This window comes from Ammospiza nelsoni, chromosome 17 (genome assembly GCF_027579445.1).
Source record: "Ammospiza nelsoni isolate bAmmNel1 chromosome 17, bAmmNel1.pri, whole genome shotgun sequence".
NCBI lineage: Eukaryota > Metazoa > Chordata > Aves > Passeriformes > Passerellidae > Ammospiza > Ammospiza nelsoni.
Genome location: NC_080649.1, coordinates 2,730,126 through 2,748,799, shown reverse-complemented (window position 1 = coordinate 2,748,799; position 18,674 = coordinate 2,730,126). Strand labels below are relative to the sequence as shown.

Sequence of the window (18,674 nt, the reverse complement as noted above, 5' to 3'; positions counted from 1 at the left end):
AGCTCTGTTCAGGTTCCATGAGAAACTCCTGCCCTTCCTCGTGCTGTGGCCAGGCCTGTGTGGCTGCCTTGGCACTGGTGCTTGAGGTAATTTGTCCAAAACCCCCTGCAGTCATTAAAAAGGCATTGGAAGTGTTGGCAAATGTACCACTGCATTGTTCCCATAAGTGTGTTGGAGAGAGGCTATTTCCTCAAGAGTCCTTAATCAGGTGCTGGACAATTAGAGCTTTAACTCCACCAGTGTTTCACAGAAACTTTCTGATCCTTTACACCAGAAATTCTTTCTGCTCTCTTGTTGGTTTAGATCTTGACATCTCTATTTCATTGCTCAGGCATGTAAATCCAGCAAGAAAGGAAAAGTAAGGAATCCTCTGAGCGCAGCTATGCCTACATGTTCTGATGGTAAATTGTAACTATTAGTGCTCACAGGGTCCTTTTTATTCAATATTCTACCAGCCCTGTTCTGTTATTTAGGGGCCTGTTGGTGGGATCTTTTAAAAGTATGTGGAGAGCAATATTTGGGTTTGTGTTTTAAGACTGATATTTTGGATTGTCTACAGATTTTTTTGTAGAAAACTGTGCAGAAGTGGTAATGCAGTAAGTAATGGAGTAAGTATTGTAGAACTCTAATACTCTGTAAGTTGTGATATACCATCCCTGCAGTTACTGATTCTCCACCACAGCTCACAGTCTTATCTCCTTTTGGAGTATTCTGCTAAAGGAATTTATTCAGTCCTCTGGGCATCAGGGTGAAATATTCTGGTGTTGAGACCCTACACAAGGTAAAGAAAATCCTGAGTTTGTGACTTTACATGAGGTAACACAGTCCTTATCCTCTTCCACAAGCTGAGTGGTCCAGAGAGGCAAAACAGAAGAATGGAGCACATCAGCAAGATGAAAAACTGTTTAAAGTAATTGGGATTTATTGAATAATAGAAGTAACAAACAGTTGGCATAATCATTGAAAAGGTGATTTTAAAAGAGAGGAAGGAGGAAAAAAAGCAGCTTGCAACAGACTAAAGAGGAGGGACAGCAGGTTGTGAGGGAGTAGAGGCTGTGAAGGATGAGGAGATGGGGTTAGAAAGGAACTTTACCAAAAACCCTCCCCACAAGCACTGCCCCACTGCCAGGGCAGCACAGAGACTTCACCTGTGCTTGCCTGCTGAGATCCATGGCAGAATTCCTGCTGCATGGCATGTGCTTTGGTTTATTGAGCACTTCAGAGTAATTCCATGCTGTTTCTTGCAGGCTGCCTAATGTGGTAATGGTTTCCTGTGCTTAAAACAAGTTTCCATTGCAGTAAGACTATTCTAATAATGCTATTATCTGGAAATAAAAGGAATTAAAAAACAAAATAAATGAAACCTCTATACTTGAGGGAGAAGGGTGATGTATTTCTTAGCTGTTTGCTGGTGCAGGTTGTGTTTTAGTAAGATTTGTTAGTGCTCACAGATTTTTAGCTTTCCTGTGATTGTGGCTTTTTTCATATCTGTATACTGAAAATCAGCAGTTTACTATGATTACTTTGCACTTTTTCCATGGTATATGTTGGAGTAAAATGACATTTCTCAGTTAGGTATTTATTTTGTTTCTTGGCTTTCTTTTGTTTAAGGTTCTGCAAGAAAAATATTTTTAACATTGGGCAGTGTTCATTTGTTTATTCTGAAAGGGTGTGTGAAATGAAAAATTGAGACAGAAGTAACCTGTGGCATAAACTACCCTGGAAAAGCTTTCCCCTGGAGAAATAGCTCTGAATTTGCTGTGCTGTCTTCTGTTGGAGCCTTCATCTGTATTTTAACTAGGTGCTTCCTAATTATTTTAATGGCCTTGAAGAGAAATAGCTGAAATCTTAGGAATAGACAGTTCAAACTGATACATCAACTCTCACAGGACTGGTTCTGTGTGTGTTGTAGTCAGTCACTGTCCTGATGCCTCTTGGTAACTCAGGTGTTTGAAAGGTAAATTGTGGGTTACAAACAGCCTGAAGGCAGCTGATGCTTTGTTGTCCTGCACAGTTTTCTTGCTGTGCCAGAAGCAACTGAATAACTCACACTGAAACTGGAAAAATGTCTGGGTTTTTCTCTTTTTTTTTTTTTTTCCCTTCCAGATTCTAAGTACAGATTTTTCTTCTTTTGTGGACTGCTTGGAAGAAGGAGTGCCTGACTTGGAAGCCTGCTTTAAAATGCCTTCTGGTTTATGAACTCACATCTTTTTTTCCTCCTCCCCAACTTCCCTTCTGTTTTGCAGCCATAGACCTTTTGTATGGGGGTATATACTGCTTTATGTGTCAAGATTACATATACGACAAAGACATGGAACAAATTGCCAAAGAAGAACAACGAAAAGCTTGGAAATTACAAGGTTTGGTTTTCCTGCCTGAATTTCTTGTTTCTGTTTTTAATCATACCTGTCCCTCCCATTTGTTCAGTGGCAAAAAAAAACACTAAGGGGAAGAAAGAGCTCTTTAGAGAGAGTAGTGCAGGCAATGGGAGAGAGATGTTCTTCCTTTCCAGGAGTCAGACTGTGGGTTTAACACGTGCACCACACCTAATTGTAGCAAAAATATTTTATCTTTAATTGCAAAAAAAATACAGAAATATCTAACATTAATCCTGCAAAAGCTTGCATATCAAAAGTTAGATCTGTATTAGGTAGAGAATGTAACAGTTTGCTCCTTTAGGCTTATTTACGTGGTACAGGCAATAAATGTAATCCCCTCACATGAAATGCTACCCTTGTGTGTGATTTTTTTTTAACTTTTTTTTTAAATAGATCATTCCAGCTTACTTACACACCTGTGCTTTCAGGGTACACGCACAGTATCTATGTAGAAATATTTACACACAAATATATGTACACACATTTGTTTTATTCAGTTTGCTTTCCCTAATTTTTTCTTTTTTAGCCTTCACCCCAACAGTGGTTTCTCACTACCAGTGTACAATGACAGGTAAGAGGCGTGGGCTGGCGACGCACCTCACTAACAAGCGTCCCTTTGCTGATTATCCTGCCATTCTAGACATGAATCACAGTTAAGAATGCCACTTTTATCGTGCAAATCGTTTTCTTCTTGTTTGGATATGTTCCAGTGATTGAATAATTACAGCAGACTTGATTTCATATGCTCTTTCCTTGATAGAATTCCTCCAAAACAAACCTTTTCTCTTTTTTTGTTTTGGTTTTTGTTTTGGTTTTTTTGTTTGGAAAGGAAATATAATTTATTCTAAACTGAGTAGTTTGTAAGCATCAGTTTTAAAAGCTTGTCATCTTCCATTTCCAGTGGCCTCTGGGGGGTATGTTTTCTTAAAGTGGGAAAGTCTCTATTTGAAGACAGATGACTTCTGTCTAGTAATGTCTCTTCTGGAATCCATGGCATCCTGTTTCAATGTGACAGCCTTAGTCAGGGCTGATATGACTTCAAACCATTCTTAACCTCATTTCCAATTTTAAAAATAGCAGCTAACATCGTATTAACGAGAGCTTTTCTGCTGGCTCAAAAGATAGCTGCCTTCACTTGGTTCCTACTACAGATCCCAGGCTGCTTCCTGCTTGTTTCCTCTTTGAGGGAAGAGAGTCAGGGGAAAGGAGGATTGTGAGTCCTAGAACAAGGAAATACACCTTAAAATCTTTTAGCACAAAGCACTGGTTTTCAAAGCAAGACAAAATGGGAGTAGGTTTAAAAACCTTTCATCCAAACTAGCAGCTATTCTGGAAACTCCTTCAATCTGAGTTTGGGGCACCAAATGAATCAGCTGCAACAACAACAGGTCTTCATTATTCCATAGAAGAGGAAACCTCCCCCAGTCCTTTACTTTTAAATATGCAGATTTAAAGAGTAATGTCTTTTGTTATATTGTCCTTACCAATTGATACACCTGTGCCTTGTGGACTGAGATGCAGCCACTTTGTCCTGCCATGGACATCAGCCTGCTGTAGTTTATATTCCAGGGAATTACAGCTACAGGATTGTTCCTCTGGTCATCTTGGACCCCAGAGTTGTGTAGAGAAGGTCAAAGAATCACCCAGAGGAACTGCCAGGCAGGAATCCTTTGTACTGATTAACTGGCTATTGAATGGCGCATTAAATATATATACACAAATGCATATTTGTGTGGATCTGCACATTCTATCTTCTGTCCCTGGAGAACTCATCTGCAGTGAGCAGTGAACACAGAAAATCAAGGAATAGACCACAACACTTCAAATTACTGGAGTCTGCAATGTAGACTTTTTTTTTTTTTTTTTAAGTCATGGCATAGGTTCTTCTTTGTCTTTTTATTATGAAACCATGTGTTTCCTCAAAAATTTATCTAAGGAATGAGAGAGAATAATGGAGAACTATGTCTGGTTTTTTCCTTCTCTCTCTGTTGTTCCAGTCTCTGTGCTCCCTCCCTCCTGTCATCTCCAAGAGCCCTTCTTGCTCCAAACTGCATGTCAAGAGGAGCACAAACCCCAAACTCAGTGTCTTGGGTTTATATTGCTACCACAGAGTTAATTTACCTCAGATCTTGCTGCCAACTTTAAGAACTTCAGAAGTGAATCCAGTCTGCAGAAACTGATTGGCCTTAAGACTGAAGGCTGAATGCAGAAATGTTCAAATTTCTCTCCACAGTGCTGGAAGGGTGTTAGTTTATACTTTAATAGATGCTCACATAACAACATGATGCCTGGAGAAAAAAAAAAAACTTTAAGAAAACCCCCAAATATCATGAGATTCATTTCACACTCCTGTAGTATTAACTCCCAGTGTGCTGAGTTCCCCAGTCCAGCTGGAGTTCGGGGTTGTCTGATGTAATTCTGAATGTTGCAACTTGGCTAAAATTTTTTCCTTTGGTATCGAATATTAATAACAGGGGAGGTGAGAATACACAGAGCCCTTTGTTCTAATTAATGTCTGAATTTTTGGGAGAGGAAAAATTGGAATTTGCTGAAGTTTAGCAAAGTAAACAGTGATTGAAAAATTGTGACTTTTTATACACCTGAGCCTTCATTGCCTTTTCCTTCACTCATCCCTGCTCCCCTGATGAATTCTCTGAGAAATGCCAATTTGAGTATTTCACCCAATAAAAGAATTTCTTAGATGGAGATTTCACGTGCTGACTTGAATCTCTGACTATTTTATAGCAGCATTTTAAAAATTAGTAATTTTCACTTGTCTAACACTACTTTCCTTTAATTGTAAATGGTGACCTGTGCATGGTTTGCAAATCTTTGTTTAAGGTAGATTATATTGGAGTTTTTGGCATGCTTGTGAGTGTTATTAAACCTTTTTATTAAACCTCTCTCCTTCTTTGTCTTTTGGTTATTTTTTGTTGTAGTTTTTCATTTTTAAACATCAAACCATTCCTAATAAATGGGTCTGCCTTTTCCAAATTTTCAAGAGTAATATAACCTCAGCATTCCTGCTAAGTTATATAGCTGGAATGGAACATGTTTTAATTTCTGTGTCTGACTTAACTTGTGCTCCTTCTAATGAAAGGCTTCTGCAAGAATGTTTTCTGTCTGGTTTGCTCTGTTTGTGGCATTAATTGCACATGATGTTTTGTTTCCTTTCATTTCTTTTAAATTGAACAAATATTTCATTCACCCAGAATCCTTAAAAGTAATCCAGTCTGTCATGTTTAGCCTTACCTAGAGTTGCTCTTGTGACATGCTTTAGTCCCATCCTCTACAGTATTTAAACTATATAATTATATATAGATATATATAAATATATATTAATAGTGCTGCTGATATATGTGGAGCTATTGCATGCCTAAAGTGCACATGTGTTTCCAGGTATGAATTTTGTTGTATTTGACTTAAACCAGGATTTAAACATATCCAAGGGGTTATTTTTTAATTGTTATCAGGGTTCATCACACTGACTGGCTGTGTTTGGCCATGTTTTACCTGTAGTGAACCCAAACACAGCAATTTACAGCTGCACAATGCAATTGCTGCTGCTAACAAGGTGTTACCAATACATTATATAAATTCCTAAGGGAGCATTACAAATATGACCAGGATTGCTGGAGACATCCAGTGCCAAAGCTGTTGGAAGCCAATGTTCCATCCCTGTGAAGTGTCCATCTGTGCATCTCCAAAGGGTCTCTGCAGACATGCAGTGTGTCCAAAGCATTGCAGCTGTGTTATCTCATCAGTCTCAGTCATTCCCTGCCTTTTCTGTTGCCCTGGGTGTGTAGCTTGATGCTGAACCTTGGATAAAGGAAAGGGATTCTGGAATTGTTCCTTAAGTTCCTTGCATAATCTGTTGTTGAATCAAATAAAGTGAGAGATGGGTATATTTGTGTAAATAAGAATTCTCTAGGCCTTGAGAATCTAAAAATGAGACCTTCTGTTACTAGAACCTGGAGGGTCAGTAGTAACTATGAATTGAACATTTTTGGGAGGGTAGTTTCTGACAAGCATAGCTATTTCTGAAAATGAAGATCAAAGAGCTATTAAAATTTAATGTACATTATGCAGAATGTGTAAGCCTCCAGCTATATTTTTCTACTATCCTTTTCATATGTATGATTTATAATTTATTTTCTGTAGCAAAGCGCTGCTTCTGCTCCATGCATTCTGTGAAAAATAACTCTTAATTGACTTTAATTCTCAGTTTTAGAATAGACTGCTTGCCATCTTATAATTCTTTATTTTTAATGCCAAGATGCCTTTGTGACTCACAGTAATTGACCTTGCACAGCAATTTCTGTGCTACATAGAAAGCTGCAGCAGTACTGAGCTGCTCAGCACGTGAGTCTTCACTGTTGTGTTTTCTTGTATCAGGTTTACACTGAACACAGCTCTGTGCTGCTTTCAAATCTGGTCTCCATACTACTGACCTGGCTCATTTCTACTGCACTTTCCTTTTGAGTAAAAGAAATCTTGTGGAAATGCAGTGTTGGTCTTCAAAAAGAAAAATGACACATTTTAGCTCATGAGAAGGGGTTTAATATTTGGAGAGTTTTGACTGGTTGGTGGAGGGAGGGTGGTGTTTAAAACCTACTACTAATTTCATTTTTAGATAACATTATATATGTCAACAAAGTGAATGTCAAAAATTAAAACTTATCTAATCCATTAATAGTATAAGGAGAGGTCATTCTGTGTAATGGCATATACATGTAGTGTGTTCAGTATATTGAGTTATTAAATTCTGCTGTTCTCTAAAGATTATCTGTCCATTAAGTTGGATCAGTTTAGATTCATTAAATAACTTGGAAAGTTCATCAATGCTGGTTGTGTCATTTAACCTCCTCTGAGCACAAACAATGTATTTTTGAATAATAGCAAGTTTATTCTTGTGCTGGAATTTCTTTTTTTTAACTGAAAGGAGGATGATAATCCAATAATGGAAAGTTTATTGGCCTAAATGTTCTTTATAAGTAAAGAAGTACCTTTGTTTTCTTATGTTAGTTCTTCTTTGTTCAAAAATTTGGTGATAGCTTTTCAAACCATGTTTTTTGAGAAGGGGTAAAAAGCAGTCAGTGTCCTTAAGTTATGCATAAATTGAATCTAGCCTAATGGACAGCACATTGAAAGTTTTGACTTGAACAGAATTTTCAATCCTTTTACTAAAGAACTTCCTGAAACTTTGTTTTATCTGCTTAGGCATTGGAGAGAAGTATTCAACATGGGAGCCGACCAAGAGAGAGTTAGAATTGCTACGACACAACCCCAAGCGAAGAAAAATAACCACAAACTGCACCATAGGTGAGTTCCAGAAATCCCTTCTGGAGCCAAATTGTCACTGATTTGTATGTTCAAAATTCTGTGCTGTTTTTCCATTGGTAATTGTAGTGGATTTCTGTAAGCTTTAGAATGACAAGGTCAGTTTATTTTACACTACCTTTTTCTTGCTGTGGATGGATATCTGCTCTGTCACTGCAGGTACTGCTGATGATTGAGCTGTGTAAGAGCTACAAAGCACAATCCTTTTTTGATAACATGTTTGTAATGAGAAATCACTGATATATCTCAACTCAGCCTTCATCAGACATCCTGTGCAGGGATGTGAAGGGAAATCCTGTAGTTGGTGCATCCTTAACCAAAGCTGGTAAATCTCTTTTAGCAGAAGCAGCACATTCCTACTTCATGTTTTACACTCTAAATGGGATCTCTTCAATTTCATATGAACTCTGAAAAGTGATTTTATTTCTCCAGTGGTGTCAAATAGCAGGTTTGAAATGCATCTCAAAGGTTTAATGCTTTAGAGTTCAGTGGTCTGGAGCAAAGAATTCTCTGAAATGTGTGCATCTGCTTCTGGCTGGACAGTATTTGGGTAAAGGTGATAAAAATGAACAGTTCTTCCAATGTTTTCCCTGCTGTTTTTAGGTTGGGTAGCAGGGGGTTAAAATTAGCTCCCTGACCAGCTCTAATTAAGATTATTGGGCATTTTCTTTTGCTGTTAAATGCACAATAACATTTTAATGGTGAGGTTTGGAAAAAAATGGTTAATGGTACATGATTGTTAATTGTACAAGGTTGGAGGTGTAGCCATAGACATTGCAAGTAGGAAACTGAATTTTTTTCCACAGTTTTAAAGCTCTGTACTGTTTCATGGCACATGTCACGCTTTCAGCGCGTTTGCATTTGTCAAAACACACTGAACATACTTTCTAAAGCTTTCTAATGTCATGTTTCTAATGCAGTAAGTCATTGAATCCAAAATATGTGTATATTTATTTGGAAAAAATGGACTGAGAAGCACAGAGTAAGTTGAACATGTATATAAAATGGTAATTCTAAAGAACCTATGTTTGTGCAGTCGTGTGACAGGGAAGACAGTTGGAAAAACATCTGGACTTTGGAAACATTAAACAGCCTAGGAAAAATTAACTAAGCAAAGATTGCTTGCATCATGTTCACATTGGGATTTGTGTTCTGAGAAACTCCAGTATATTTTGTAAAGAACATTACAAGTTAGTAAAGATAATAGAGCTGGGGAGGGGGGAAGAAGTTTGATAAAATTTTGAAGGTTACCATGACCTTTGTGAAGAACTGAAGCACATTTCAGTGTTTTTCTTTGCAATCAGAAGGAATGCTCTGCTTGCTCTTGGAGGATTTGGGATCTTTCAGGCTGTTTAAAAAGGCCCTGTCTGGTGGTGTGAAATCTCATCTGTGGCTGCCTGGGCGGGGGAGCTCCGGGAGCACGGGGACAAGGCTCTGACTGATCTCCTCACTTCTGCAGGCCTGCTTTTAAGAGTTCTCCTTCTGAGCCCTGGAGCTGCCTCTGTGTGCTGAGATTTAGAAAGTAAAGAAAAAAAATCAAAGCACCCAGGAGCCATAATGCAGTTTTGGGCTGCAGTTAAAAGCAGAAAACTTGCTTTCTTTCACAAAAATGCATTGGGGGTTTAGCTCAAGGAAGAAAAGCCCTGCCATTGTCCTTGAGCCTTTTCTCTCCACCTAACCTGATGCTAAATATAAATCTGCTTCAGAGTCTTTTTGCCTTCCCTTTCCTCACTTTGACTTGTCTGTTTGCAGTTTCAGATCAGTGAAGAGCCTATTTGCAGACTGAAATGCTGCAGTAGCTGGACAGTTTCATTTCTCTCTTTTTCTAATACTCAATTCTTTTTACATCAGGTTTTTATCAATCCCATAGCAGATATTAGTGAATCCAGTTTATCTTCTGAGGTAGGTAAATGGCTGAGAGAATAGGCATGATGTCCAGTTTTACTGGTTCTGGAAATGAAAATGATGCTGATAACCATCTCTGATAGGCGCTGCACATCTGTTGAGCACTTCTGTTTACACAAGAGTCTGTTAAAACATAACCAGCTGCCTTTTATGCATAAAATCCTCTTTTCAAAGCTGTTTTAAGAGGAAGGCCAGGGGGAGGTTTGTGGCTTTCTGTCCTACCCCAGAGATCCACAGATATCACTTGGGTGTGGAACATTCTGCTGCTCTGCCATGACCTGGAATGGTCGTTGTGCCAACATTTGTTTCAGCATTTGTATAAGAAAATTTATCAGTGTTACAACTAAAATACATGGGATGACAGACTGAAACCTGGGCAGGTGTGGCCTTGAAAGGATGTACAGAACTTGTATTTGAAGGATCTGCATATGATTTTGAGACCTGACAATAAAATACATTAAATTTGATGTTTTTCCTATCTAAACCACACTTAGGTGGTACAATGTGATTATTGCAGTTGCCTGTCACTTCTGTATTACGTGCATGACACTCATTTAGGTGGATGTTTACTCCATGGCTGAACATTCTGGGTACATAAAGGGAATTTTTTTATCCCAGATTTGTAGCAATCTCATGGTGCTTCTCAAAACAGCTGGATGTGTCTGCTGCTTTTTGAGCTGTTTGAACTTTTGTACAGCTGCAGGATCTTTTGTCTTTGATCAGCACCATGAATTAAAACTGAAGAATACTCAGACATGAGATGAATATCTTATAATGGAGACTTGAACTGGTAGTTCACTAGAGGAAATATGTGCAAAACTCACAGCTTTTGATTTTTTTACTTGAGTGACAATTTGAAACTCATTGAAGAAGGAACTTCTTATTCACATCTTCAAAAAAATGAGGAAAAAACAGAAATCCGTAATTTTTCCTTGATGCTCTTTAAATGCTATGTTTCCATCTTATAGATACTTTTTCCATCTAGTAAGAAGATAGTGCAGGTAACTTGACTTGAATCTCTATTTTGCCACTGAGCAAATTGCTCTTGAAATGAGAACTCACACTGGGCACTTCTGCAGGCTGTGGAAACTGTGCTGATTCCTGTCTTTTGGGATGTGCAGGGTTGTTCCCCATATTGCATATAAGGACCTTCAAAGTGACTTGGAACACACTGCTAACCAAGTGGAAACATTGACTTGTCTTACAGGCAAAAAGCCATGATGAGAAATCCTTGCAGTGTGGATTTTGTGTGGGACATTGCATGTTCTGCTGTCCTGACTTGACATTTTGATGGAGCTTCTGTATTTCAAGACATTCAGGAGGAATGTCACGTTTACTCAGACCATAAATGTGCTCTGTGGAAGCTCTGTCAGCTCAAGACATTCTCAGACCTTGTTCTGCCTCCAACACTTGAATGTTGATTTTTTTCATTGTGTTGCCACAGCTTTTTCCACAGATCAGACTGAAGGGTTGGCATATTGTGGGGAACATAGAAATTTCCCAAATTATTTTATTTTGCTCTCATCAGCACACCTGGGTAGTGTCCTGGACTATTCAATATTCATAGAAATGCTCGTCTTGGTTTTGGCTTGAAACTATGTTTCAAACATCCCTAAACACAAAAACTTTTACATGGAAAAATTAGGTAAGACTTAACAGCTATTAAATTAGATTCTATGTTGTAAAAGAAAAAAAAATCTAATTTATTCAGTCTCCTCTTGTCTGTAAAGTGGCCTCCCTCTGCAGGGGAGGGAAGGGACAAAGCTCCACATTCACAAGCAAATTATTTGTTAGGGGGTTGAACCAGAAGTGATACAATATCTTTTGGGAACTATTTTCCAAGCTCATCTTGCTCTGCTGTCATTAATACCCCCAGCAGATCCATTCTCCTGAGTATATGAAATATTAGCTTGGGATCAGCTGCTCTCTGATTAGCATATGAAGTGACTTTGTGGCTGAAGATGGGTGTATTAACAATGGGCAGAATTAGACTCCCAATGCACATGGGTAATTAGCAGCAGCCACCCGGGATTCCCATTTGCAGGGCTGCAAAAAGGCAGAGGGGAGACAAACCTTTCCAGGAGACTGAGCAAATCCTCCTCACCAGGAGTGATGGCATGGAGAGGTGGCAAAACCAAAACTGCCTGGGATTAGAGGTGCTTTGGCAGCTGCAGTGCTGAGCAGCCTGATGGGCCAAAGAGCAGCATAAATGGAATAAATATTGCAGAACTCCTGTGTGAAGGTGGCAAGGGAAGAGAAACAGTGACCTGGAAAATATTTCTGTTCTCTAGACAAGCCAGCAGAAGCATTTTTGCTTCTCTAACTTGGAAGTGTTGAAGGCTGCATTAGTACTTGGATGTTTTTTGTGAATGCAGCAGCACTCAGGTGTGCTTTTTCTCCTTGGATGGCACTTAATGTAGCTCAAGTGGAAAAGTGGAATGAAAAATATGGTTTGGTACAGCACCACATTTTTAGCTATGGCTTTAAATTTAAATTACTGATTTGTAAGCAGTAATGCTTTGATATTTGAAGTTATGACTGCACAAAGTGCATCCTGAATAGAAATCTCTGATTCTTAAATTCCTTTAGATTGCTGTGTGAGGAAGGAAAGAAAACCACCTTTAAGACTACTCAGGTGAATGTTTCCTCTTTGGCTTTATTTATATTAAAATAAAACTTCATTATTAAAATGGTTTTCTTGATGAAAAATTGTTTCTTAAAAGGTTGGATTGGTAAAATAAAAAAAAAAAGATACCTTCATATCAATAGGGAGAGCCTTCTGTTCCTGTTTTACTTTGTCACGAGCTTAGCATGTCTGACCATTGTGTAATACATTTCTTAGGTCTAAAATTGATAAAGCTGATCTTAAAAATAGATTTTAAAAGCCCTCTTCTCTTAAAGCTCCCAGGGAATTCTAAGAAAAATTAGAAGGATGTAATTATTTTAAGAATTCTAAAATACAAGTAGTGATTTGCTCTCTGAAGTTTGTAGAGCTGTACTGTCTGAAAATCTTGTTAAACTTCCTAAATTTAGCTCTTTATCAATATAAAATAGAAGCTTTCCTCTGCAAAAGGCTTTGTGAGGAGAAATTCCAGATTGGATGCTGCAGTTGCCTTTTTGTGTATTGACTGTCTGGGAACTTGTCACCTGGTTTTCCAAAGCTGGTGCCAGAAAGCAATTTGCATCACTGCAGTCATGTCACTGTGTGGTTTATCTGCACAGCAGTTGATTATCTGTGATTTAATTGTTCCTGAATAAGATTAGGAACATCAGAGTTATCAGTGAAGTCCCTGCAGCATTTTCCTGCTTAAAATGAGCAAACTTTTGTTGCAGACACTTTTGTTAGACAAAGATCAGTCAGCATCTGAAGAGCTGATTGATGAACATCACTTCCTCAGAATGCCTTGTTGCCACCTGGCCAGCTCCAGTGAGGAATGAGGGGGGTTCTGATCTTGTTACCTCAATATTTGTTTGAATTTTAAACCCTCTTTGAGGAAAATCAGGAGCTGATGTCACTCAGTGTATGAGCTGTCCTGTTGATGTTTTCATTTCACATCAGCTAAAACCCCTGCAGACTGTACAAATTGTATGTGAAATCAGAAAATTGCAGTTGGGGTTGAATTTTTCTGTTATCCTGTCTTGGAAAATTGCCATTCCTACTTGCATAGAAAATACTTTAATTTTGTAACTCTAGGTGGCTCTTGGGGATTGGAGGCAGAGGAAGATACCCTGTGTGTGCTTGCACAATGGGAAAATTCCTTAGAAGACAAGGCTGTTGATCCAGGGCTTGGATCGTGTTCCAAACTTCTAACTGAAACCTGATTTTCCTGCTCTGCACTTTTTAGAAGTAGATCTATGGTTGTTACTTATCCAGACACATTATTTTTAGTTTACAGACAGTGTTTTGATTTGATTTTTCTAAACTGTGCTCTGCACTTCTTCAGGTGAAACTTCATCACTTAAATCAAGTTGAATAAAAGCAGCCAAAAAAGCCCTTCTTTTTCTTCCCCCTCATAGATGCTGATTTCAAGTGTAAAATGTTTGCTGAGTTGTCTTACTTCTTTCTCTACTGGTAGTTAATTTTTTTCCTGTGTTTTCTTCACTAAGTCATTATGTAAACTTCAGTATGCAGTCAAAACAGCAGCCTTTCAATAAAAAATGCAGTTGGTGTCAGTGACTTTGTCATCTGTTTGAATGGGTTTTTATCAGAATCTGAATTTTCTTACCAAGGAAAACCCAACAGCAGCACTTAGCCAGAATTTCATTATGGCCCTCTGAACAGATAGCTTATTTAGATAAGGTATTTGTTGTTACAGATATGGAATTGAGAATTAGCCCATGGAGACAAGTGCCTGTCGTCTTGTCATGGGCAGAGCTGTGTCCTTAACATGAGAATCTTCATTTTCTTATGCTTAAAAATCATAGAATGTGTTGGGTTGGAAGGGACCTTAAAGTTCATCCAGTTCTACCTCCTTCCACTATCTCAGGTTGCTCCAAGCCCTGTCCAACCTGGCCTTGGACACTTCCAGGGATGGGACATCCATAGATCTCTTTAGCCACCAATTTGATATAAACCTTGATTTACCACTGTATTTTCACCTGGTTAGCTTGGTGTCAGCGCAGCAAGCGTGGCGTTTTCAACAAGGCCAATCATCCCCATCTCAGTTTTGTTCTTTTGTGGATTGCTTTTGGATTATATTTACTCTGACCTTCCATTCTGCTCTTTCCTGTCTGCTTCCAGAGTTGGCTTTATGTGGCCAGAAGGTAGATACAGTATATGCTGCAAGCAGGAATATGCATAAACAGCATGTGGCATGGTTTGTGTGTTGTGGATTGTTGGACGAGCTCTGTGCCAGTTCATCAACAATAATTTGTGCATATTAATATATTTGGATGCGTTTAATTTCATTGGCACTTAGCCTGCTCCTTAAGTTACTAATTTGTGAAATCTGTTAGGAGGAAGGGTAAAAACTTGTAGGCAGCATATGGTGTGATATTGGGGGGAAAGGACGGCTGCGGGTGTGAATTTTATTTTGTCAGTTTGGTGGGAGTACCTCTTGTTCTTTATGGGTGCCATCTGCACAAGGCTCTCTCTGCAAGCCTTGTGCACAAGAGCTCGCTGAGCTTTTAACTTTGGCTGCTTTGGGGGAGGGCAAAGAGAATATTTTATTCTGTGCCACCTTTTGAAGTGTTTTGTTTTGTGTAAAGGCTTTTCTTTTGCCAGAGGAAAACACCTTGAAGGGTCTACAGCTTAACTGGCTGTTAAAGGCCGGTGTCATAAAGCTCTGGATCCATCATTCAGGCATTTTCACAAATATATTTCCTGTTCTTTGCCTGCTGCTGTTACTTTTATGATGCTGGATGTCTTCTGTCTATTCTTCCTGACCTTCCAGCAATTATGAGAATAATCATTATTTCCATGCTCTGATTCTTAGGACTTCAGTGTCTTGAACTTCATAAGGTCTGTGAGACAGGGCGGCTCCTGATTGCTTTGAGAGCTTCTTCATAGCTGTATTCAACTTTAAATTTGTTCAGCTTTGTGTATCTGAATATACAACAAGCACCACAGTTGAGAGGTCTCTGGCTTCAGCAGTAAATGAAGGCATTTTGTTCAATGCATATGCTTAAATGTGACATTTCATGTTGTTCTTTCTGCTTTTCAGGACTTGGTGCCTTTTTGTTTCTGAAGCTCTTGTTGTGACATGCTTCCACATCTCCAGTGGAATGAATGGCAGGGGGTTGGAATTTTGAGATCTCTAAACTCTCTTCCAACCCAAACCATTCCAGGATTCTGTGATTCTGTCTTTCTTCTCCAGCCAACTGATCTTCATATTTTACAGAGATCATATAATGCTTTGATATTTAATAATTGATTTGATTATGTGGTTATTTCCAGTGACATGTTTCCTTCTCCTGTGTGTACATTCCCCAGTGTTTTCTCAATGCTCAAAGATCTTGACAGAGATTGGATCAAATTGAAGCACAACAGGCAAAATTTGTTCAGTGGGTCTTGATATGCCAGGAATTCAGAGAAGTTTGGTTCAAGTTCTACTGCAGAATTTAATGGCTTTTTCAGCTTTTTTCATTTCAGCTGAGAGAATCAAACAGAGATTGTTGCTGTGGATGATTACATGCTGTGTAGGTTTCTGGGTATGAGAACATGCTGCATTGGTTTCTTCCTGACACCTGAGAGAGAAAAACAATTTCACAATGCAGATGGTCAATAAAAATGCTGAAATACAAAATTACAGATATAAAAACTGGCATTTTCCATGACCTTGAAAGGAAAAAAAAAAAAGGCCTTTTTTTGTAGGGTGCTCCTGGGTCCTCTTCTTGTGAAATGATTTACCAAAAGGTTCCAAACTACACTCACAAAATGCAGAGATCCTTTCCTTTAGCCCCCCTTTTCCTTTCCCCCACATTTATTTTAAACTTAAGCTTGCTGTGGGAGACAGTAAATCCATATAGATAGAAAAAACCAGTGATAACCCAGTATTTTGGACAAGTTGTCTTCTCCCTCATCTTTGGAGCTTTTGTAAAGCAGTTGCTGTTTGCAGCATTACATTCATTCTCATTCAGAAGCTCTAGCACTAGGGGAGCTTATCTGTAGGTCTTGTTGTGTGTGTATCTTCCATGTTAATGTTGCTGCAGTTCTTTGTTTGTTTACAAAGATGAGACCCTGGAGCACTTCAGAATACAAGAGGCATCGGAGAATATTGCAGAATCTCATCACTGAGGAGATTTAAGAACAATTCAGAGAAACATTTGTCAGGAATAATACAGGTACTTTTAATTCTGCATTGAGGTATAGGAACAGATCAGGTGTCATCTCAAGAACTTCTACATCTGTTTCCTGTGATTTTAGTGCAAGATTCAATGCACTTTTCAGTGGCTTGGTCAAACCCCCTCATTTATTTTGTTTTGGAAACATGTTTCCTAATTCAAATTCAGAGGGAAGAGATACTTGCAGTCCCTTGTCTTGCTTGAAACAGCTTCTCTATTTACACAGGCCATATGAAAAATTAACCTTAAGGGGTTTGTTTGTTTGTATTGCCAGATATTTTAGGATTGCTGACTCATTTTACCAAGCTGAGGGTGTGCACACAGGAGCCAATTGCCACCAAATCAGAAGGAGGAGAACTTACAGGACATCAAGTGCTCCTGTCCTGTCTGTGTGCTTGGTCTTAATCTGGGCATGCAGCCACTGCAGAGTAGTGACAGGCTGTAACCTCACAGCCCACACCATCCAAGGAGATCACTTGCCTTGTGTGAAGTGCTCTTAGCCTGGAGAAACAGGAATAAAACCAATCCTAGCTGAGCAGTAGCCCTCAGAGAATCAGGAACACGGTGCTTGCACGCTGCTGAACACACAGAGCAACCCCAGGAAATGAAATCTCAGGGATGTGCCCTAAGGCAGGGAATGGGAACTCGTCTGAGCAGTGGAAAGGCTCCTGTTCTGGCATCATCAGTTTGGGAACTGGCTCAAAGATATACATGTTGGAAGTAGAGTATAGAGAGTACTTTGTGTGTCTGGCACACTGTGCATACTCAGGAGTAATTTCTGGCTCTGAGATTTCATCTGAACAGTAATAATATAAAATGATACACTTGGTGTTGGCTCATGCTCTTGGTAACTTGTTTGATGTGTTTGCTCCAGCAATGTCACTTGCCCTTAGGTTCTTCCAACAATATGTGTCCGAGTAGGATGTGTGGAAAGGCCAAGCTGTTGCTCTGGGGAAGGATCTGTAGTAAAGACATCTTTGGTAGTCATTGCTTAGAGATGTCATTTTGCTCCTAAATCTGGCAAAGGACAACCTTCCTGAATCTCATCTCCTTTTGTTGCTGGTTGTTTCTGTGTCATTGCTAGAAATTCTTTGTTTAAATAAGTTACTAACACATATCTCCTATGCTGAACCCTAGGTCCAGTGTTGTGCCAGTGTTATGGAGTTGATTTTAATTGAAGGTGCAGCACAATACAGGGACTCCATTGAGCTCCTCCAGAATTGATTTTAAACTTTCTTGTTAGGTGCAAACTTAAACTTTCCTTGACACACAGCAGCATGTGTGACACAAAGGTAATGAATCCCAGACCCCCTGGATCTCTCTGTATTATCCTGTGACTCTTCTTGTGCATTACTAAATGGAGAGAGTGATGCACTGAGCCACAAATGCAGAAGCCCATGCACAGAATACCTATGCAGTCTAAAAATAACATTGAGGAGAGTTAGCAGCCCTCATTCCAGCGGCAGTTGTTACCTGTTCTCCAGCCTTGCCTGAGTGGCAGCAGGGCAGGTAATTTTGGTTTCCAGAGCCATGAGGCTGAGTAGGGATCCAGGGATGAGGATCTCATTCCTGCTCACTGCTCAGCCTGTGGCTGTTTTATCCACCTGCCTGCACTGGAAGTTTGTTACAGGAGAGGGGGTGAGGGGTGGCTGGTTTTGGGAGGCTCTACATCCCTCTCTTGTTCTGGCACTGTCTGTGTGTCCTGCTCTGGTGTGAGCTGGATGAAGCTGCTCAGACACTCATTGCTGTGTACAGGGGGTGAGTTCAGTTCATCCTTTCTGTGACCACCTCTGCAGGTGGCATCAGGTGGGCTGGGCTGTGGAAATGCCCTCACCTTCCTGCCAGGGCTGGGCTGTGCTTTGTACCAGCTGTGATACCAGTCTGAGTGGCTGAGCAGTCTCAGGGTGACAAACAGGGAAGGATATCAAACTCTTCTCCTGAGTTAGGTGCACTGGGCTGACAGAGCTGCCTTTGGAACCACTCCAACAACTCAGAGTCTCAAACTCCCTCATTGCAGTGTTTTCTAGCTGAGACAATTATTTTTAATATCTAATTAAATTTTACTTCTTGTGAGCTCAGTCTTTTTTTATTATAGCTTTGGTAGGTCACAAGAGTTAATTACAGTCCTCATTGTAGTGGCCTGTAACATACTTGAAAATTGTCAGCCTGGCTGTTCCTCCACCAACACTATTTGGTTTTAATTAATTAACTCAGCCAGTGGATTTTTCAGTTGTTTCTCCAGTCTCAAATATTAATTCCACACAAATT

The 18,674-nt window shown here is 39.4% G+C and overlaps 1 protein-coding gene across 2 annotated transcripts in view; it reads left to right on the top strand.

The window, feature by feature from the left end:
• Positions 1 to 18,674, top strand: part of USP22 (ubiquitin specific peptidase 22) — an 89,186-nt gene that overhangs the window by 38,550 nt on the left and 31,962 nt on the right. Inside the window, exons 3-5 of one of the 2 annotated variants that reach the window (XM_059484529.1) lie at positions 2,247 to 2,360; positions 2,905 to 2,949; positions 7,599 to 7,700. In XM_059484529.1, the coding sequence (XP_059340512.1) occupies positions 2,247 to 2,360; positions 2,905 to 2,949; positions 7,599 to 7,700 (261 nt within the window). The remainder of the gene's footprint in view (positions 1 to 2,246; positions 2,361 to 2,904; positions 2,950 to 7,598; positions 7,701 to 18,674) is intronic. The other variant, XM_059484531.1, reaches the window with a different exon arrangement.